Consider the following 22,209-nt stretch of genomic DNA (forward strand, 5'->3'; position numbering starts at 1 on the left):
AGTCATTCAGAAGTCAGGCTTACACAATTATTTGCATACACAGCCACTTTATTTCAGCCTCCAATACAAAAAGCTATTAACAGTTGGCCAGATTCTGCTCTCATTTGTCCCAGTGCAAAACCTTGTCATTTTCATTAAGATCAGTGGAGCCCGAGTTTCATACCATACATGGGAGAGCACCACCCCTTTTTCACTGAGGCACCTCACGCTGCCAGTGGCACATGTGACCTGAAGGTTTCTGTTCTGTGGCACAGGCCACCAGTTCTGCTCACTGTTCTTCTAACTCTTCTGCAGCCTCACCATATCCCTCATGGCCTTTATTTTAAATGGACTTTGTTTCACTGACAGAGCAGAGCACATTACTTATTCCCTTAATTCACTGGATTTACCAGAAGCACACTAGCTGAGTACCTCTGAACAAGAGGCAAATTTGTTTCTACAGTGTATTTACACACAATAAATGAACCAATCAAACAAACAAACTGTACACAATGTTCCCTATTATGAATTGAAACCAGAAGAAACTCTCCTCAGTATTTCCAGTACTTATAAGCATGCTTACATCCTATGTAACCCAGGCCTTGCATCAATTACTTGGTCCTCAATGCTTTGAGCCAAGTTTTCTCCACAGTATTTGCTCCCTGGAACCCAAAGGAGCCAACAAATAACTGGTCTCCAACATTGTTTCTTCAGTGCCCTCCACACTGAGGGCAAATTTTGCTGATTCTTCCTGACTGACAGATCACCCTGGTGTAACTTCCAGGACCCCCTCTGCCATACATGTCACAGGCATGGGAACACTCCCAGTGTAACTCCCGGCCAGTGAGGGATGGGCAGCTGGGGCCAGTGGGCACCAGGACAGGGGCACTGGGGAACAAGCATGCTGCTGCCACTCAGTCCATTACAATGGGCACAAGAGCATGCACAGCCAGCCTGAGAGAACAGAAATCTTAACTGCACTGCTCTGCATGCCCACAACACCTGGCTTAGGAGTCACTGCTCTGCTCTTCTACAGACACGGTGTTTGGAAGTGCATAACCATTGCTTTGTGCTTCTATTTCTTCCTGGTAATTAATAAAGCAACTCCCAGTTATAAGACATGTGAGCATTTGTGACCATGATGAGGTTCATGAAGGTGCAGCCCTTGGTATGCAGCACACACAGAGCTGTGGCTGAACAAGCTCTTGGTGCTCAGACTGCAGGCACACAGCACCCCATGCAGCCCCATCCTGCAGCAATGTGTGCCCTGCAGACACAGATTTCTGCCACCCTGTGTGAGCACACAGCCTGAGAGGCAAACTCCCCCCGATACCTCCCCTAGCACAAAGGGAAAAGTAACTTATTTCACAAATACAAGGCACACTGAATCACCCCAGCCTGACTACTGATCCATGCCAAATAAATAGTGCTAGTTTCAAGGAGCTCCTTCTGACACCCTTCCACTGAATAATTTAATTGAAGGGAGAAACTTGACATGTCACAGCACAGTGTATCTGATGCTAATTCACATGTCTTTTTTTTCCCTATTAGAATACATGGAAGCAGAAGGTTGTCACATTTTTCAAGAAAAAATGCTAATAAGTGGGTTTTAGCTCTCTGGTAAGCCTGGAAAACAAGGCAAGGGGCGAGCCAGCTCCTCTGTGCACAATCCCACCAGAGCATACCTACATGAGGCAAAAACCAAGAAAAGAATCAGATAATTGTGTTCCAAGAGTGCACAGCCAGATTTGTAAACAGAGAACATGGTCACTGTGTTTGAAATGGAGTATTATCATCTCAATAAAGCAGCAGTAAGACACTATGCATTCAACATTTTAATTCCCAGGTAAAGCTCGGGTAAAAGCACAGCAAATTTACAAAACAGCTCTTAAGTGCTTGGAAAAGACATCAGTCAGGCTGCTTGGACAACCTTACTTGCACCTTCTTGTATAGGGAATGAGTGACTGGACACTGTAATGCAGTATTTGCCTAGAGTGTAAGTCAAGTAACAGCTTCAGAGCCTTCTGCCTCCAATACCCGTACACTGGCACAGCATACATGGGTTACACATATGTTCTATTTAGCATAATGTATACACCAACAAATATACATGCAAATAACCTTGATAAATCAAGTACTCATGTGATTTTTTTTTAATATTCTCCCAAATATTTGCCACTGTGACTGCAATCCCTTCCAAAGGGAGAAACACCAGTACAAGTCCAGAAGGTTACATGAATGAGGACCTCACTCCCCCTGCACACCAGGGAGAACTTACACTGTATAATAAGGACAAAGCTTTTAGCACAACTCACAAGCCACAAGGACCTACAGCCTACAACAGGAACACAGCAGAAGAGATCAAGAAGAGATCAGAGACTTTGTTAGGTGAAAAGAAAGCAAAATATGCAAAGTTACGCAATTGTTTTGTGGGCTTAAAATTGTGTTGGCATCCTCATACAGTGCTGTAAATTTAAGTACACACATAAAGATACAAATACAGTTACAACACTGTCATGAGTTCCATGCAAATAGTTCTGTATGAGCCAAGTCAACTCCTGTGTGCAAGGCTCTCTGCAGGATCAGGACTGTAACCTATGTACAGAAATGCTGGTAAAATGTGTTTATGTAATATGTAAATAGATAAAGAAAAGTACATTCACACCAACTACTGAGGAAAGAAAACTAATCATTTTTCTACTGCTAAAAGTACTGAATCACTTACCATCTGGTTTGTGAGGGAAAAAACTCAGTCCAATCCAGCTATGAAGAAAATCCTGTCTAAAAAAAGTAATCACATGCTAGATCCCCCTAAGTTTAATTTCCAATCATTTTAACACAGAGACATGGAGAATTTTGTTTTTCTGGAGATAAAAAAAAAAAAACCTAAACCAACAGTAGGAAGGATGTGTGGCTTGTTAGGGCCTGATCCTTCTATGGGAAATAGTAGAAGCTAGTTTTCAGGGGAAAAGTGGAGTTTCTGCATCAGTTTCTGCTGGAATTAATTCTAATTTTCCAAGAAAAATCTACCACACTTCTGTTACTATGCTGTGAGATGCAAAAGTAAAATAAAGATATTTAGTATCTGAACTAGCTTGCCATTATACCTTGACAACTTAGTGATGGATCCTCCATCATCCCAAGCTGTACACATGCAGAAGTGGCATGTTACTGACAGGTATATTACTCTACCCTAAAAAGGGCATGTGGTCACATAAATACTCTGAGCATTAAACCACAACCAGCAAAGGTCATGTTTATGGCTCTGGCAAAGATGAGTCATTTCCAAACTTGTGACTTGTCACTTTGTCCTCAAACACACCACCACTATCTTAATTTTTAAAGAAATTAAAATTTTTATATCATCATTTCAATCCACACTTCAAAACCCAGCCTACACACTGCACTGATCTTCCAAAGGCCTTTGTATGTCCCCTTTAACAGCTGTATGTCATGGAATCAAACTTCCCTGTTCCCTCATTCCCTGCACCACACCAACTCAGCTCTTGGTGCTGCCTCTCTGGAACATCCCCCTGACCTCATTCACTGCCATTTCACCCACACTAGCACCTCTTCCTTCTCTTTTTCCTTGATATTTTTCTCTACTAATTGCCAATGATTTCTAATGGATGTTCTTTGATTTGGAAGCAGTCAGACACTGGTTGTTCTGTCAAAGACAGAACAGTGCTATGGATTGGTGGCTGTAACAGTTCTGCAGCTCTTGGCCTTTTTCTTCTGCTTCCCTCAGTCCACTTCACTTGCTTCAACAATTGAATAAAATTTCCTTCCTCCTCACAGAGGCATGGAGTCTAACACAGAACATTTACTTATGGGACAGAGAATGATTTTATTGGATTTACTAATTAACCTTAACCTTACAAACCCCAAAAACACTGAAAGAAATTTCCATCCCACTAAATACCTTATCCACTAAGTTTTACCATTAACCTCTTTTGCTGCTGAACACTAAGTCTTTCTATGAAAAAAAATATAGCTATTATTTATTTAAATTGGAAAAATATTATTTGGCTGTTTTTTCCTTCCTAAATTTGTCATTGTTGATTAGCCCTATATAGATCCCCACTGGGATAAACTTGATCCCAAATCATTAAGAAATTAAGTAGTTCTCTCTCTTGCTGAAAAATGATTCTTAAAATAATGTGCTACATGTATAAGCAAAGGCAATTAAGTTACTATGGCTTGACCTGTGTGACAACCATACCCAGTCCTCCCTCGTGATTGTGAGAAACAAAGGCTTAGCATCCAGATACTCTGTGCTGATGCACTTTTGGCAGTGAGGGAAGGCTATGAGTGAGCAATGTGACTCAGAGGCACAGCAGTAACTCTTTAAGCCACTGACACAGATTACTTTAGACCTTGCTAGTAAGGCTGTTCCAGAGTTAGTGTGCGACCACTACTTAGTGGTCACTCCAAGCACTGGCAGTCCCACACTTGGCACCCTCTGGGACCCCAGAGTTAGTGACCACCCTACTGCTACCTACTGCCAATTGTTGGGCTCTGAGAGAGTGGAATCACACCCTAGCCTAGGACAAAAGTGCTCTTTTACTGCACCTATCACACAGCAGGTAAAAGTAAATATGGCACTGAGGTCAGTGATAATGGGAGAACAGACATGCACAGGGACACAGGGCTTTCCCTCAAGGGAGCAGCTTCCCTCCTCCCCACAGCTCTGGACAGCCAGTGAGTTCAGAAGGAGTATGGCCATGGCTAACTCACAGCTCCCATCACCACAGGCTAACCTGGGCAGCAGACACCAGCACACACCTGACTCACACCAGTGGAAAGCATGAAGTTGGTGGAGCTGAGCTCAGATGATCAGAGTAAGGATTATTATTCCTGCAAATTCATGCCCAGGGAGTTGCATGCTGCACAGCCTTTCCTACTCTGAGTCACTCCAACTCCTGCTCTAGGCTGTTCCGTAGCAAACTGTCAATAAAACCCATTAATGATGTGCCTTACATAGAAACAGTGCACTTAACTGAGGAGCTACAACCCATGAAGAGTCAGCAAGGGGTGAATTATGTGGTTCATAGAACCACAGAATGGCCTGGGTAGGGACTGACCTTAAAGATCATCTACATCTAGTTCCAACTCCCCTGCCATGGGCAGACACCTTGCACTACACCAGGACGCTCAGAGCCCAGTTCAGCCTGGCCTTGAACACCTCCAGGGATGGGGCAGCCACTGAGGGCAACCTCCCAGGGCAACCTGTGCAGGGCCTCAACACACCCACAGTAAACACATTTTTCATATCTACTCTAAATCTACTCTCCTTCAAACTGAACCCATCACCCCTTGTCCTGTCACTACAAGCCTCAGTGAAAAGTCCATCTCCACCCCTCTTGCAGCCTCTCTTCAGGTACTGGAAGGCCACAATTAGGTCACCCCTAAGCCATCCATTGTCCAGGCTGAACAAACCCAATTCTCTCAGCCTTTCCTTGCAGGAGACTTGCTCTGTCCCTCTCATCATTTTGGTTGCCTCCTCTGGACTCTCTCCAGCAGATAATGGAATGCAGGATGCATCTCAGTAAAGAAGTGGTAAAGGTGGGTGGGAGTCTTAATGTTGCATAGATCTGCTTGATGTTTGGTATATATATGAACCTAATTCCCCTTTTGATTTCAGTGCAGTTATATCTAGCACTCCCCTGTGTTTCTACTGATATATAAATTCTCTGATGAATAATTGATAACCAACTTTCTTTTACGTAAGCCTTTACTGGAGAGCCAGCAGATATTACAGACATGTTGTTTGTCTTCTCTCTTTTTAGTCCTGTTCTCATCTGAGTCACGTTTGGCCAGCATTCCTATCTAGCTCCTCGACTGGTGGCAGCTATTAAAACAAAACAACAAAACAACACACACCTTTGAAGATCCAGTGGCAGGAACAGTGCAAAGATGCTCTTTGACAGAGATTCTTAGGTTTTGTCCTATGTAAGTACAATCTGCAAGTGTTGGCAGCATTATAACAGAGGATGGTTTCTGTACTGCCTGTCCAAACTCTGACTCTTGTCAAACATTCTGGCCTTATGACACAACATTTAGCAACAGGTAACCACTGACTTGCTACACAAGCAGCTGACATTTTCATCCACTACAGATGGTTTTATCTGAAGGCTACAGGGAATTCTAACTTCTCAAAAGAAATTGGGAGGATATGAGGAGCAACCCCTAAAAGAAAGCTAGAATTAATCAGGCCTTTTCACAAGCTGTAATATGTATCAGCAACAAAGAAGCAAGAAGTTGCTCAGTTTAGAGTCCAGGTAGAAAGGGGAGGAGGCTGAAAGTAGTGGGGTTGGGCAGGAGAAAACAGCTGTGACACTTCTCGTTCTCTTTCAGTGTGTGGAGAAACAAAACAAACACAGGAGGAGACCAAAACCATAACCTGAACCTGACCTCCCGCTCACTGGTTCCATCATAAAACCTCCAGCTGAACTTTGGTCATTGCACAACCAACGCAATGCAGTCCCAAAGCCTGGCCAAGCAACTACACATGATTTTTTTTTTCTCACATATGCTCAAGATAGTAGAGGCCAGTTAAGAATATGGCCTTTCAGAAGAAAAAACATGTCAATTCAATTGCCAGCTGGCTGGACAGTTTGCTTTTCTGTTGAGGTTGGTTTGTGGGTTTATTTGAATATCACTGCACTGAAAAAATGTGGGTGTGATACAGGATTTAACTGGAGCATTAATATATTTTTGTCTGTATCTGTTAGAAATGGCAATCAATACAGCAGTTAAAAACATTGGTGATTGTAAGGTGATCAATTACACAACATATAAACCTCATCACCAGTTTAACATTGCACCAGAATTGTCCACGTAAAGATGTTCTTAAAATCTTAATAAACATCCTTATACGTAGAACTTATGATTCATGGTTTACAGAGTGATAAGTAGTGAAAGGATCAAGGAACTCACCTAACACCTCTCAGCAAGGCAAGAGCAAGCTGAGTTCAGACTCAGGATCCTGCTTTTCCCTGCTGATCCTTCCTTCAACTGCAAGTTACTCCAAGTGCACAATGTACAACAAATACCAAGCATTTGTTTCCACAAAAGATCTGATTTTTTGTGCTGCATAGAAAAAGAACCAGTGGGTCCAAAAGTGAGTATTCTAGCACTCACTGCAAGCAAAGTGCAAGTGTTGGGGTAGGACACGAATAGGTGACCAATAAAGAATTTATCATTATCACTGATAATGGTACTGCCAAAAATTCCAGTGCACATCTTCACAATTAAACTGCCTGCCCCTGTGAACGGGGCTGAATAGAAGAGCACACTGAACATGGAGCCTTCCAATCCTTCTGCTTCTGACAAAATGCCAGTTGCCACCCAATGCAACAGCAATGAGTGTCCTCAGCAGGCCATTCCCATGCAGAAAGGCTCACAGACCTTTAAAGACTCTCCCTCTCCACTTGGGATAATTAATGCCCCCTCATGCTAAGCATCCTGCCACACAGGCCTGTTCCTGCCAGGTACAGAAATACACATCCCATCTTCACCCTGTGCTCCCAATGCTGGCACGGGCAAATCACTCAGCACTTAACAAACAGCTGAAGATTGCAGTGCTTTGTAGCTTCAGGTGGAACTTGAAAGCAGCAAGCCAAATGAGCATCCTTCTCTGTGGAGAGAGAGGCAACTATGCCATGACCTGAATTTGCGTTCTGTGCACCAAATTTATTTATAGAGGACAGGAAATAGTTTTGGGAAAAAGGATCCAAGACACATGTTTGTCTACAGCATCAGTATTTCATCCTCTACTGGGCCATTACATGCCACAACACTTGTATTTCTGATTCATGTAGAGTATTTATCATTCACGTGAGGGTGCTGAGACTCTTCAACAGGTTGCCCAGAGATCCTGCGGATGCCCCATCCCTGGCAGTGTTCAAAGCCTGGTTTAATGGGGTCCTGGGCAAAGCTGATCTAGCAGGTGGCATTCCTCCCCATGGTGCTATGTACCAAGAATCAGATGATCTTTAAGGTCCCTTCCAACACAAACGGTTCTGTGATAATGTGTAAGAATACTGTAAAGCCATGTGCATCTTAAGCTTAATGTATATCTTACAACTTCAGTTTGCCTTTAATCAAGAAAATACATTGGTTTACCTGGTTTTGAAATGATTTTTTTTAACCTGACAGGCTGCAGCCCCTGGAGTCATATTTGATTATGTAATATCATTCAGCTGTTTCTCAGAACCTAGACCTACCATGGTACTTAAATGCTGCACATCCATGCAAGTAATTGAACTCAAGGTGGAATGAGCCTATATATTTCTGTGACCAGAGCCTAACCTTGTTTAAAAAATCCCAGCACTAACAGGTTAAATTCTGACTTGAAAACCAAGAATTTTTAGGCATGATCTGCTATGTACAGCCACGCTGATTGGAAAGAAGGTAACAGGATCATTGCTGCAAATATACAAATTAAATAAAAACCTGGCAAAATAAATGCAGGACCATTTTTGTACATTAGCCTGAAACAACCACATGCAGGCTCCACCAGGCTGGAGCTGAGCCAAAAGATTATCCATCCTTTCTGTTACACATGGATTCTCTGAGGATCGGCATCTGGAACTCTGTGTGCTCGTCGGTGTTCACCTGTGGTTAAAGATAACGAATTCAGACACAATCACACTCAGAAGTGACCATAAGGAGATGCATGAAGGACAGGACGTGCCGTACAGCACGACCTCGACCCAATGCTGAAATGAGAGAGGCAGTGCCACAAAACTCAAATCTGCTAAATAAATTTGCCCAAATAACGTGGTTGTATCAAGCAGTTAGTGATAAAAGATGAATTGTCTATGGGAGCTGCCATACGCCCAGGACACCGCACTTGCACTACCTTACTCAGTTTTACATGGTTTAACTCCAAGCCAAGTAACAAGTTGCTCCTGTGCTTCCTGAGCCCCGCACAGTGGTGGGGAGGAAACTCGTGGCATGGGCAACTCACTGCCGTGGTTTCCCCGTCCCCAGCGCAGCCCCCGGTCAGCCGTACCAGAGCCCCGGGGAGCGGGACCCCTCAGTCCCTCAGCGGCCGCTCCCCCGGCCCGTCTCCCCTCACGCCCGTCTGCCCTCAGCGCGCAAGGACAGCCGCCACAAGCCCTGGGAGCCAGCCGACCCGCCGCGCCCCCTCACCTCTGCTGCCCTCCTCCTCTTCCTTCATCCGCGCTCCCCGGCGGGGCCCCAGCCCGGACTACGAGCCCCGTGGTGCCCGGCGGCAGCGCGGCTGCGCGGCGGGCCGGGGGGCGGTGGCGGAAGCGGAGCCGGGCCCCGCCCGCCGCGGCCGGGCCAGGCCGTTGCCGCCATGCCCCGGGACAACATGGCCTCCCTGATCCAGCGGGTGGCGCGGCAGGCGCGCATCACCTTCCGCAGCCCGGCGGGCCCAGCCTTCGGGGAGAACCTGCACCGCCTGCAGCAGCTGCTGGACAAGGTGCGCGCCGAGGACTTGCACTTGGCGCCGCGGGGGCCGTCGGCCGCGGCGGCGGCGTCCGGCGGGGGTCCGCCGTGGGCCGGCGTGGTGCCTCCCGTCAGCTACATGCACATCTGCGAGACGGAGAACTTCAGCATGGGCGTGTTTCTGCTGCGGAGCGGCGCCTGCATCCCGCTGCACGACCACCCGGGCATGAACGGCATGCTGAAGGTGCTGTACGGCACGCTGCGCATCGCCTGCATGGACACGCTGCCCTCCGGGGCGGCCTCCGCCCCGCCGCCTCCCGCCGCTGGCAGCGGGCCGTGCCTGCGCGCCCTTTTCCGCTCCCGCCAGCACTACACGCCCGCCTCGCCGCCCTGCCTGCTCTCGCCGCACACCGACAACCTCCACCAAATCGACGCTGTGGACGGGCCTGCCGCCTTTCTCGACATCCTGGCGCCGCCCTACGACCCCCAGCACGGCCGGGACTGCCACTACTACCGGCTGCTGGAGGGGCCGCCGGCGGGCGCGGAGCCGCCCGCGCTGCCGCGAGAGGTGTGGCTGATGGAGACCCCGCAGGCCTCCGACTTCTGGTGCGGGGGCGAGCCCTACCCTGGGCCTCGCGTCTGCCTCTGAGTCGCCGCCGGCGGCCCGTGCCGGGCGGCGGCCGCTAGGGACGATGTGCGCTCGCCCCGCCGAGAGGGGAACCGGCCGCCCCCCGAGCCCGGCGGACAGCGGTGTCCCGTGCGGGCTGGAGCTTCGCGGGAGCGCCGTGGGTCAGAGCCTTCCTCTGATCGCGGGCTTCGTGAGTCGGGGAAATAAAGCGCCAGAACGTGTTTATGCCCTTGGGGCCGATGTGAGGGAGCAGCATGATTAAGCTGCTCAGCTGAAGGGTCGGGGAAATATTCCAGCATCCTGTGTAAATAGGGCCACGCATCAGGGAGAGGGGTTCAGGCTCCAAAGGGAGAGTAAATGCAATAAGAATTTTCACAGGGTGCCCCGGCTTTGCCCAGTGGGGTTCCCTCTTCTAGAGCCAGCTGGCACCACGGGACCAGGGCGCTGTACCCACTGAGTTTGGGCAGGGGGGTTGGTCTGGCTACAGCCTTTGGGGACTGTCTGCAGAACGACTCTCAAGAAGAGCTGTACCCTGCTAGTAAATAACAAATCCAGAACAACTCCTGAGCCAGGACATGCCAGTGATCAGTCCCCAGGGCTGGAGTTAAGGAAATTACTGCTCCAAATGGACACTGTCAGGTTCAGAGTTATTTTTCAACAGTTCTTTTAAGTGTCATACAAGATCTCACTATTGCTACTGAGAATTACTGAGTGCATCTATGCATACTTCCTTCAGCAAGAAGGAGACAGCTGCTGATTACCCTCGCTTGGAACCTCTAATGCAGCAGTGGCAGAAACTGGGCATCATAAAAGAAAAAACAACTATCCACTGTTGAGAGAGCTATTCTAGAAACACGGCGTATTTGCAAACCCTCAGTATACAGCAGCGCATACCTAGGTACTGCTAAGATTTGACCTGATGTCTTCTCTTTAAAGTGTGGTCTGTGTTTTTATATGTGAATGCTTTGGGCTTTTGAAGCCTTGCAGTTTCCCTCTTTATACTGTTTATAAGGACTACTTTTTCATAAGGCTTTTAAATAAACCTAGAGTAGAAGAGACACCACGAATTCCGCCTTGCTATGATGGAAGTGGTCCAGAGATGGAGTTTGTCCACAGCAAGGGAAGGGATGCAATCTTTCTAACACAGAAGAGAGTTTTTCTACAGGTGAAGTGCCCCATCTGTGCTGCAGGGACTGGTCTTGTGCCTGTTCATCCTCATGCACACTTCATATCACAAACCCAGGCCAGGGCAGCCTTGGCCATCTTAGTCCTGATTGAGAATTGGAGTAAGAAAATGCAACTTAGCGACCTCCTGAGTGATGTACCAGCCTGCTCCAGGAATCATTTCACAACTGGCTTTACTTTTCTGTGTATTTGTAAAAGCAGACTTGTTTTTCCTGTACAGTGGCTTGTATGTGTGAATTTTTAAATGATTCTGATATGGCATTGCTGCTTTTTTTTTTTTCCTGGCCTGTGAAAGAATGAATGTAATATACAGTCAGCATTATGCATCCATCGATTAATTCTTTTGCAAGGAAAAATTGGTAGAAATTATTTCAGGCGATTTCCATTTATTCTTTGAGCACTTAAAGGGGTCTGATATTTCTACAGCTGGCTTACCTGTTTTTCTTGGAATTCCCCTGCAGCTTAGCATTAGTTAATGTTTAACAATTCTTGATCGAATGTAGTCATTAATTATAAGGCAATGCCTCCCTGTGTTACTGCCTGTTTCTACCTCTCTCCAAGCCTAACAAAGACAGTTATCCTTTTTCACAAGTCCACAAAGAAGATAGCATGGTGCATGCAAACAGCTGTACTGGAAAAACAAACTGCGACAGTGAGCATTTTTTATCCTATCTGCTCTATCCTCCCCTTAGGTCTGTCTGCTGAGTTTTTAATTTTTTTCCTCCATGTGTAAAACCTAGTCGTTTAGTGGGACAGTATTTAATGCATCTTTCTGAAGAGGACAGCATGGTCACACCGCAGAGTGCTGTTAACCATGGCAAAACCTTTTTTTTCTTTTTTTTTTCTTTTTTATAATTAAGGTGTTATTATCAAAATATTTAAAGCTGGAAAAATAGCAAAGAAAACCTGAGATGCATTTTTTAAAAAAGCCTCTTTGTGTAACTTCTTGCTTACTCACTAGTTGAAACTTACTTCCTATGTTCTGGATATCTGTAAGCGGAAGGTTTAAGTCTGTAATGCCATTCCTTCTCTCTGCAGTCTGGTTATTGTGTTTCCACAACAGCAAAATAACTGCTATTGCTGAATTGTAGAATAAATACAGGATATCTCACCAGTGACCAGTCATTACTTTCCTTCACAAATAAGACAGCCTTGAGCCAAGCACGGTACCGAGCTCTAATTTCCTTTGCCTGACAGTCCGAACAGTGGCACCGGCTTTTCCTTGGGAGGCGATGCTTAGCACTGGATTCTCAGCCCGGATCCTGCAGGCAAATCCAGGCACATACACTATTGCTGCTTTTGAAGCTGGCCCTCAGTGTAAGGCACACACAGGAGTGTAGCACCATTGATCCTGTGCCATGTGAGATGCTCTTGTAGCCGTACACTAGTGACCAGCAGTTTCCTTAGTCCACCTCTTTTACTATTTCAGTGTTGTTTATATAGTTTTTGCTTTTAATTTGGGTTTTAATTTTGTAGCATGGCTGGTGACAGTAGTTTGGACAGTGCAGGGGGAGCCTTGGATTATGTGTCTGGGTGGCTGAGATACCAATTTCGCTCAAGATGCTCTGGCTGTGACCGAGCTGTGGTTATCCGAGGCTGTGGCAGTGCCTTCAGAAGCCCAGCAGTTGAGGAGGCCACAGCTTCTGTATGACATCCCTCCAGCAGCAGGCTGTGGTCTCTTGGGAGCCAGGACCACGTGGGAATAGGTGGCAAAACTGCAAACCAGGGTGTGAAGGCTTACTTGTGCTCCTAAGGTGGATGGCGGGGCAGTGAGCACGGCTTCCCCTGCACAGGCTGATCCATGCCCAACTTTAAAAGCTGTCTTGATTCACAATCAGATTGTCACTTCAGCTCCCATGGAAGAGCAGCTGCCCCAAAAGCCGGCATGACTTCCAGAAAATGGGAAGCAGGGATTTCTATCAGACAGAAAAGGCAGGTGCTGCTGGGGCTTTGCACTATGGGACCTAACACCTGGGCAAGCAGAGGCTGGGAAACCATCAAGAAAGGGCTTAACCCCTTCGCCCTGCTGTGCGGGGCTGTGGCATTAGGGATGCCCATCCTGCACAGCTCAGTTCCGCAGTGCGGGCCGCACCAGGGATCTGCGTGGCAGAGGGGCAAGCCCGCGGGGCGCTGACGGCCCTGCACCGATGGCAGGATCCGACGGTGGGCCGAGGCCGGGATAGCATTTAAAAAAGCATTAACTAAAATAAGCTCACAAGGAAAAAAAAAAAGGCACGATATTGCGGCCATGTGGGTTCAGCAAAAACAGTCGGGCTGTGCCGCGGGGGTGAGCGCCGCCGCCCCGGGCCGCTGCAGAGCCCCCGAGCGCGGGCGCGGCGCCGCCCGCGCAGCCCCGCGCCGCCAGGAGCCGCTTCCCCCGAGCGGCGGCCGTCGGGGCGGCGGTACGCACTGTTCCGGAGCCCACTCGCGGAGGTTGCCTGGGGCGGATCGTAACCGCGGAACAAAACAGAATGAGTCAAAAAAAACCCACCCCGCTCCCTGGTTAATATTATCCCATCTCTCGTCTCCGAGGGAAATTCCCGCGCCCAAAAGCGAGTGTTTGTACGCTGCGGCCGAGGCCGCAGGTTTTCCACGCCGAGGCTTTGCGGGGCGGTGCGGGGCGCCCATCGGACCCGGGCCGGGCTGCCCGCAGCCCTCCGCCGCCGGGACCCGGCGCGGGTCGGGGACGAGCGGGGGACAAACCCCTCCCTGGGTCAGGCCAGGGAACCTACGGAAATAAAGATGTCAATTTAGCATAATTAAGAGATTTATTTGTCGTCTTTTATAAACTTTGTAAGCACCTACCCTATTGTCGAAAAGTTTATTTACAGAGTGGCCAGAAAGATAAAGATACCCCCCCTCTCCTTCCAGCCCCCGTTAGTGGTTGTGCATTATTCGTGTTACCTGCGGCGCACTGGGTGCCGGCCGACCACGGGCGCCGGTCCCAGCCCGAGTATTTACATCCTGTCCCAAGTCCTACTACAAACGGAACACTTTCAAGTCACCAAAAAGGAAAACAAAACCAAAACCCCAAACCAGTGCGTACAAAAATATAGTCTCTAAAAAAAAAAAAAATCCCAATATTAATAGGCAGAAATGTACAGCCATACTAAAACCAGGGAGGGAAAAACTTTCCGGTCTCGGTGTCGCCGCTGTCGTCGGAGCGGATCGGTAAGGCACCCCCCACATGCAGACAGGGGACCGGGCTCTACACCACACAAGGCACCAAGGACACCTCACCACGACGGCACTGCATGCATCCATCCTCCCGCCGCAGCCCCTATGTACACCCGCCGCTCCGGCCCGCTCCGGCCCGCCCCGGCCCGGGGGAGCCCCGCGGCGCCGCCAGGTGCTCGTCGCGCCCCGCCGGGCCCCGCTCCGCTCCGCGCCCGCCGCGCTCGGCGGCGGCTCCGCGCTGGGTCCTGCGCGTCCCGCGCCGTCAGGGCGTCCGCGTCCGCGCCGCGCAGGGGGCCAGGGCGGCCGTGCCGCTCCCGCCGCCGGGTTGCGGGCACCCGCCGGCGGCGGCGGCTCCTTTTCGTTCCTTCTGGCGCAGGTGAATCTTCGTGTGCCGCTTCCTTTCGTCGGAGCGGGCGAACTTCCTGCCGCAGAAGTCGCAGGCGAAGGGTTTCTCGCCGGTGTGCGTGCGAATGTGGGTGGTGAGGTGGTCGCTGCGGCTGAAGTTCCGCATGCAGATACGGCACTGGAAGGGCTTGTGGCCCGTGTGGATGCGGATGTGCCGGGTGAGCTCGTCGGAGCGGGAGAAGCGGCGGTCGCAGCCCTCGGCGGGGCACGGGTAGGGCCGCTCGTGGACCGGCGTCTTGCTGGGCCGGTTGGGGTACTTGCGGGGCCGCAGGATGGGCCGCAGCGGCAGGTGGTGCGGGCTGTAGGCGCCGGCGGGCAGCCGGGCGCCCGCGCCCTCGCCCCCGCCGCTGCCGGGAGCGCTGCCGGGGGCGGCGCCCGCCGGGGGCGCCCCCATCGTGAAGTTGCGGATGGTGGAAAGCGGCGTGAGGGGCGGCGGGACGCGGAGCGAGTCGAGGGGGCAGGGGAAGGGCTTGCGGTCGGGGCCGGCGTGGAGCTCCCGCTGGCACTGGGGCGGCGGGAAGAAGCCGCCGTACTCGGGGATCATGGTGAAGAGCCCGCCATCGGCCGCCGCCGCCTTCGGTGAGGGGTAGGAGGGCGGCGGGGGAAAAGGCAGTGCCCCGCCGCCGGCGGCGGGCAGGAAAGCCGAGGAGGGGTCTTGCGGGTACAGGTCACCGCAGCCCGAGTAGGGCGGCGGCGGAGGCGAGTAGAGATGCTCCAGGTCGGCTGGCTGGCCCTGTGCCATGGTGCAGCCGAGGGCCCCGGCCAGCGGGTTGGGGGAGGTGGCGGAGGCGGCGGTGGCCGAGGAGGCGGCGGAGGAGGCGGAGGAGGCGGCAGAGGAGGCGGCGGAGGAGGGCGTGCTGACCCCCTGCAGGATCCCCGCGCTCACGATGTTGATGATGCCCTCGGGGTAGCAACCGGCGCCAGGGTATTGCGGGTCGATGGAGAATTTGCCCATGTAGGTGAAGGTCTGATTGCGGGAAGCCGGAGCATTGGGGGCGAAGCCGCCACCGTAGGGCAGGTCCAGGGCCCGCTTGTCGCCCATGTCCACGTTGATCATGCCGTCTGGGGGGGCAAGGAGCAGGTCAGCCCTCCGCGCCGCCACCCGCCGGACGACCGGCACCGGTCCCAGCCACCGCCCGCCCCGGCCCAGCGCGGGGCTGCGGCGCGCACATGTTGCGCTCCGGAGGCAGGGGGCTCCGAACCGACTGCAACTTTCCCCCCCGAGCTGGGTGCGGAGGTAGGGCTGCCGCGAAGGGGCGGCGGGGACCCGGCCGGGCGGCGGGAGAGCCCCGGAGAGGGTCCCGGCGCCCCGTCCCAGTCCGACCCCCGCCCGCCGCCCCGAGTCTCCGCCGCCCCGCCGCTCTCCGCGGGCGGCCCGGCCCGCACCTGCGAGGGCTCCGCTTACCTCCTGCCACACCGCTCATCTGGTCGAACGGCCCTGCCAGGTCGGCATTGGGGAAGATCGCGACCGAAGTTGGCAGCGCGGCGGAGATGTCATCCGCCGGGTAAATGCCCTCGGGGAGCTGGTGCACGAACCCACCGAGGGTCACCGGGATCTTGTCTACCGCCTTGGCGGTCATCATGGGGACAGCGGGGCGGCCGGGGGAGCGGCGCTCCCGGCCGGCGGTGGGCACTCGGGGCGGGGAGGGGAGGGAGAGGAGGGGGCGCTTCCCCCTGCCTCCCACTACCAGCGCGGGGGGACGGCGGGGAGCCGGCGCGGCATGTGCGGGCGGGCGGCCGCCCCGTCGCGGCGGTGCGGTGCCCGCGGTGCCCCGGGAGCGCCGCGCTCCCGCCGCAGCTCGCGCTGGAGGACAAGTCTGGCGGTAACTATTTATGGGGGCCCCCTGAATGCCCGGGACGTCACTGCCCATATAAGGACTGAGGAACGGGGCCCGGCCCGGTCACGTGGAAGCCGCGTGTGGGACCCGCCGGCCCGCGCCCGCCCCGACCCCCTCCCTGCGCACCCTCCGCGCCCCGCGGGGGCGGCCCCGACCCGCCCCGGCCCCGCTCGGCCCCCGCCGCCGCCCGCCGCGCCGCCCAGGGGGGTATTCCGGTGGCGGGGCCCTTGTCCTAAAAAGGCGAGGATCCGGCCCCGCCCCGCCTGCCCTTTTAGGGCTTGTTCCGGAAATTTTTAAAAGGTTCGGAAAAGCAGAGGAGGTCCCGGGGCCGCCCCGCCAGACCCCGCTCACTTTCTCAGCAGCCTGTAACCGCAAACCGGCGGCGGGTCAGGAAACAGCCGCATTCACGGAATAGAGCTTCTCCTTTGTCAAAGAAAAAGTAATTTTAAAAAATATTTTTTTTTCTTTCTGAATTACGGGTGGAAAGAGCCGCCGAACAGAGCGACTCGGCGGCGCTGCTTGTTTTGGAAAGTGTCTGATCTATATATACCGTCGCGAAAACGGAACCGCCTGCTCCGCCGTCGCTGGGTTGTTATTGTATCGGCGGGCACGAGCGAGGACGGGACGGGGAGGGTGGCGGGGAGGGGGACGGGAGTGCCCCCACACCTCGTTCCGTTCTGACCCTACCGCTCCCGCTTTGCTCAGTTCAACCTCGAGCTCCCACAGTTTCCATCCTCAGTAACATTTCCACCGCCGCTTTTGCTTTATTTCTCCGCGATCTCCTCCATAACGAGGGTATCAAACCAAAGAGTGCTTAAATTCTGGCTTTTTCTTTTTTTCCTCCAAAGTACTAAAAATAGCCTCCCTTGTGCCTCCCTTCCCAGGAGAAGCCAATCTTTCATATGCTGTTCCCAAGCTTAGAGCTTGCAGCCCCTACATCTTCTTGCTGATGAGAGTGTCAGATGTAATTATTTTTGAAAGCTGTATCCCGTGTCACTAATCTCATTACTTGGGGATATTTCATCTCGTGGCTGTTTATTACTGCATTTAGGAAAGCAACTCTCACATATGGTCTGTAGCGTGCGAGGCCCCTTTTCAATAGTCTGCAGTGAAAAAAACAACCCATTGACAACCCAAGCAGCAGCAAGACATGGCAACATATGAGAGATATTATGACAGTGCATTCCTGTTCCAAAGCAGCAAGCCAGAGAATACATAGGAAGGCTAAAAACTCTTCCCTTTCATTTTTAACTGCAGATACCAATGTTTACAGGTCTAACACATTACAGCCCGTGCCATAGAAGAGGGGTGTGCTCAGGCATCCCTATGGTGTATAGGCTTACCTTCTGCCTTGGCTCCCAAGCACTGTCACGGTGTCTCTCATGACCTTCTTTATCCACGCCACACCTCACACCCCAGCTGAGAAAGGCTCTTTCAGTTCCTCCAGATCCTGGCCTTTGGTGATGCTCCAGGTTCATTACTTGTCCAGGCAGCACAGAGTCCAGACTAGACAGCAGCATCCCTGGAAAAGTAAAGGTTTTTCAGGGGCATTTGCTAAGGAATAGTAGGCATAAATAGATATTTGCCTTGATCAGGGAAGTATGCACAGCAATTAGTAAATATTTAACAGTGGTTTTTAACATAAATTTTTGTTACCTGTCCTCTCTAGCACTTAATGTACAGCCAATACAGTTTGACGTATGAGATTTAGTTGAAAGCAAGCTTTCAGTGGGATTCTAGATATTTTCATTTAAAAAACCATCTCAATTTAAAAGTAAAATTTAAAAATGTGACAGAGAGACAGGTTCTGGGAAATTTGACTGAGAAGTAGGAGCAATTGTATTGTACCTTTCTGTTACAGCTGAGCTATAATTGGTCTAATCGCTACTATGAAAGAACAAAATATTGGAATCTGTTGTGCAGTGGGGTGAGTTACTTTACATGAATTTTAGAAACAGTAACTCTAAGTGCAGTATCCTCCTTACTGCAAAACATTGCAGATATCTCAGATTTAGGGCTTATGGATATTCTACATCATCTTGTATTAATTCAAAATACCATATGCCCATGGATGACACTAAATCATACTGCACACAGAAGAAAAGAGAACCAAGGTTTCACACCCCACCTTAATCCCACCATGAATCAACTCTCACTTTGAACTAACTTGGCTAATTTAATGTTCTTCCACTATGAAAAAGGATTGAATGAAAGACCGACACAAAATTTAACTTCATCTGTAGAATACTACTGTAGTTGACTTGGCTGGTTAATTTTAAAAGGTTTCTTAAGAATGAAATAAATTTCCAGGGACAATCAAATCACTTGACATCTTTCAATGGGGGCTTTGTCTCAATGGCAGCAGGATCTGGTGTGGGGCAAGATGGAAGCATGCTTAATGCTCAGTTTCAGGAAGTTGTTGACAGATGAAACTCAAATGTTTCTGGGCCCTTTTCAGGTATCCTTGCTGTGTTGCTTTGCATGTGCTTTGTACCTTTGATCCCTGTTTGGCTGATTACAGCAGACTCTGAGGGTTGGACTGTCCAGCTCACACTGACATCAATGGCCCTTACATGCAGAAATATCCTACTGATTTCTGTGGTTCCTATAAACCACGTGGCTTCATATGACAGACAGATTGTTGGTGCAAATTGCCAAATCCCCAATCACACCAAGAGCCTCGAATATGCATGACCTCTTAGTGGATAGCAGTGATTGAGGATGGTTCAGAGCTGAAAGGCAGAACTTCTCTCCTACTCCCAACTTCTTTGAAACCAGGCCCCTTTGGATTTACTGTATTTACTCTTCTAAAGCTGCTAACTGACATTGCACTGGGGATATATTTTCCTGCAGTCATTGTCTACCGCTGGTACCTGAGACAGGAGTTGTAGAAATAAAATCATCTTTGCCTCCATACCTGAGTTGAGAGTGGCTGAGGAAGAAAAGGCAGTTTATCATCTGTGGAGCTGGCAACACATTTAACCAGCTTAGCATCACACATTTGAGTCATCTCTCCAGGGGGTTACTATGCTTTTGCAGCAAAACTCAGCCGACCTCCTGTGCTAACAGGCCTGCATGGGAAACACACCCTGCAGCTTCCACGCTGCATCCTGCTGTTTCAGGAGGGTTAAGGTGGCCCCAGCTCAGCAGGTGCCCTAGGGAGCAGGAACTCATTTGGGAACAGGGAGCTGTTTACAGGTTGGAGATGAATGACAACAGCAAAGAATGTCTGTCTGTCCTAAATCTGGCCTAGATTCATGTTGGGGTTGGTGGGCTTTTAATGTTTCATGTAAAAGAGAAAATCTTCTCTCCAAAGCTGAATTTCAGAGTTTCCTAAATTTTCCCCTTTTCACTGGGGAAAGATTTGTCATGTCCTCACAGGAAGAAATGCTTGTTTACTATTTCACCTTCTGTTTTGGCCAGGGCTGTCTGCTGGATTCTCAGGCTGCTGGCAAAAGCCACTTCCCTTCAGTCTGCCCTGCCTGCCCCTCACAGGCCTGATATAGGCTCTTAGTCTGCACTGGCCAGTCACCAAAACCTGGAATCCAGCCAGGGAAACCTGCTGTAAACATGAACTTACAGAAAACATCTGGCTGGCTGCTGGCATGCTAGGGGAAGGGGATGGTTAAGGAGCACAGAAGGCATCCCAGTCTGCCCTTAATTACAGTACCTTGAAACCACTCTGTGGTTTTCAGCCAAGGCTGCTTGTTGTCTTAGGATGAGTGCCTGTAAATTTGAAATAAGTAAATAACTTTCTTGTGAGTCCTTGGCTCAGGATAGCACTAACAGCATTCTGAAGGGTTATTTAAATGTCAATAACTTTTTCTAATTCGGGCTATAGGAATTAAATAAACCCATGTGGAATCAATAAACTACTAGTTTAAGTTCGTGTGGCTGTGAACAAGTATGTGTGACAGAGAAAACTTCCAGTCAAATAAAAGCAACAACAAACTTGTTTGCTCAAAACTTATTCCCGTTATTAAATACACAGAACATTTCCTGGATGTTCCTGTGCACGGTTTCCAGCATATATATAAAATCCGTGGTCCTACTTGCACTCACCCCGTGAGTTTCCCACGGAAGAGCCGAGGGAGCGGCTGCTCCCGCCGCTGTCGGGCGGGGAGCGCGGAGCGTGTGCGGGCTCCACTGCCCTCTCCTGGGGAAAGGCGCTCCCGGAGCCAGCGAGGACACAGCAGCTGAGCAAAGAGCGATGTTCTGGGCTGAGCTCTGCTGCTCTTTCACCGTATAACAGCCGCCCTGAAGGTTTTCATCACACTCGTGTTACCTATAGAGAGATTCTAGCCCTGTTGAGTCAGAGATCCCGGCCACAGCTGTGACCCCCACAACCCCAACAGTGTCGATGTGTGAAGTGTTGAGAGCAAGCCACAAGAGGGGCGTCTCTGCTGAAAGGCTAAAATACCAGCTCTGCATGCTGCTTGCTGGGGCGACAAAGAAAAGAAGGGAAAAAAAAAAAAAAGAAAAAAAAAGTTGCTTCTCAACTGTGAAAATTGCTGGGATACACATGTCATTCATGAGACAAGACTCAAAATAATGACAACTTTGTTTCTAAATAGTGATGGTCTGCCTGCAAAGCTTTACTTTCCAGTACTGCCTTCTGAAACTAGTTTCACTTACCCTGTATTTCCTGCTCCAACATGCCTCCTGTGTTTTTGTAAATACTGCCTCATCCCATGGCTGGCCCTTCAGTCCAGAGAGAGACTAATCAAGCACATGCCTCCATGATGCAAGTGCTCTTCTTCCTTGAAGGACTGAAATAAAAGAAATGTAGCAAGAGTCACATTTTCAGTTCTCTTGGTCCCATCACCTAGTGTTTGAGTGCCTAGAAAGCCAGTCAGAAGGGTTTCTGGACATATTCAGTTTCTAGGAAACAGTGTCTTCAGAACTGGCCATAGCTTTTATCCTCAAGTAACGAGTAAAGTCAGGTATAACATCTCTCTCTAGCAAACCAGGAGAGAAAACAAGCCTCTAACACCATTTTCTAAGCAGTCTTCTCTTGAGAAGAGCTCTGTGCGGTGTTTCCCAGAAACTTCCCATCCCTCCAAGGAAGCTGGAGCCACTGACATGACTTCTAAATTTCCAAGCACTTGTTTGCATTTGCTCTATGTGCCACTTCTCAGAACCTGTTTCCATTTATATTTTATTTCTCTGTGTTTTTGTCTTAAAGAAGTTTGCCTTCAGCCTTGGAAACCCTCAGCTCTTTGCTCTAGGTAAGTCAATCTGTGTGTGGTTCTGCCTTTTCCTTGGTTTTTATCAGCATTTATTTTCTGCTCCTGAGGGTATGACTACATGTTCCAGTTTCACCAGAAGACCATCCTGACTGTGAATTCTTTAGGACACGGGGATTCAGATTCATTTTCAGCTGTTACCCAATGGATGGCTTTCTGTCAGAACAGACAGTGAATTTTATTGCAGCAGAGAATTAAATAAACAAACAAACACCCACCCCCCCATGAGATTAAAATAAGCAACATGTTTTGTTTTAACATTTCTAGGGCCAGATTTTTAAGTGGCATAAGTTAGCTTGAGTTTTCTCATCATGTAACCCCTACAATCTGA

General features: G+C 50.1%; 2 protein-coding genes and 1 long non-coding RNA gene across 8 annotated transcripts in view; 1 reads left to right on the forward strand and 2 right to left on the reverse strand.

Moving 5' to 3' along the window:
• Nucleotides 1-9,217, reverse strand: part of LOC135449929 (uncharacterized) — a 56,081-nt gene extending 46,864 nt beyond the window's left edge. Inside the window, exon 1 of the long non-coding RNA XR_010440900.1 lies at nt 9,139-9,217. This is a non-coding gene — a long non-coding RNA (uncharacterized LOC135449929). The remainder of the gene's footprint in view (nt 1-9,138) is intronic.
• Nucleotides 9,218-9,279: 62 nt separating this feature from the next.
• Nucleotides 9,280-12,323, forward strand: ADO (2-aminoethanethiol dioxygenase). Its single transcript, XM_064717182.1, has one exon. The coding sequence runs from the start codon at nt 9,308-9,310 to the stop codon at nt 10,046-10,048; it is 741 nt and encodes a 246-aa protein (XP_064573252.1). The 5' UTR covers nt 9,280-9,307; the 3' UTR covers nt 10,049-12,323.
• A 1,674-nt stretch (nt 12,324-13,997) lies between these two features.
• EGR2 (early growth response 2) lies at nt 13,998-21,381 on the reverse strand. 6 transcript variants are annotated; one of them, XM_064716641.1, is made up of 4 exons: nt 21,268-21,381; nt 20,695-20,889; nt 17,976-18,154; nt 13,998-15,856 (listed from the first exon to the last, which is right to left on the reverse strand). In XM_064716641.1, exon 4 carries the CDS (start codon nt 15,849-15,851, stop codon nt 14,652-14,654), a length of 1,200 nt encoding a protein of 399 aa, XP_064572711.1. In that variant the 5' UTR covers nt 15,852-15,856; nt 17,976-18,154; nt 20,695-20,889; nt 21,268-21,381; the 3' UTR covers nt 13,998-14,651. The 6 variants fall into 6 exon arrangements, with proteins under 6 accessions (XP_064572711.1, XP_064572710.1, XP_064572709.1 ...); XM_064716640.1 differs by having other exon boundaries at nt 20,695-20,917; nt 21,268-21,352; XM_064716639.1 differs by having other exon boundaries at nt 20,695-21,071; nt 21,268-21,343.
• Between the last annotated feature and the right edge of the window lie 828 nt (nt 21,382-22,209).

This window comes from Zonotrichia leucophrys, chromosome 6 (genome assembly GCF_028769735.1).
Source record: "Zonotrichia leucophrys gambelii isolate GWCS_2022_RI chromosome 6, RI_Zleu_2.0, whole genome shotgun sequence".
Lineage (NCBI taxonomy): Eukaryota > Metazoa > Chordata > Aves > Passeriformes > Passerellidae > Zonotrichia > Zonotrichia leucophrys.

Excerpts from the sequence above, each read along its gene's own strand:
- ADO (XM_064717182.1), top strand. The coding sequence starts at position 9,308 with ATGCCCCGGGACAACATGGCCTCCCTGATCCAGCGGGTGGCGCGGCAG.
- EGR2 (XM_064716638.1), bottom strand. The coding sequence starts at position 16,377 with ATGATGACCGCCAAGGCGGTAGACAAGATCCCGGTGACCCTCGGTGGG. Across the intron at positions 15,857-16,199 it reads GATGAGCGGTGTGGCAGGAG|ACGGCATGATCAACGTGGAC; the intron begins GTAAGCGGAGCC and ends TTGCCCCCCCAG.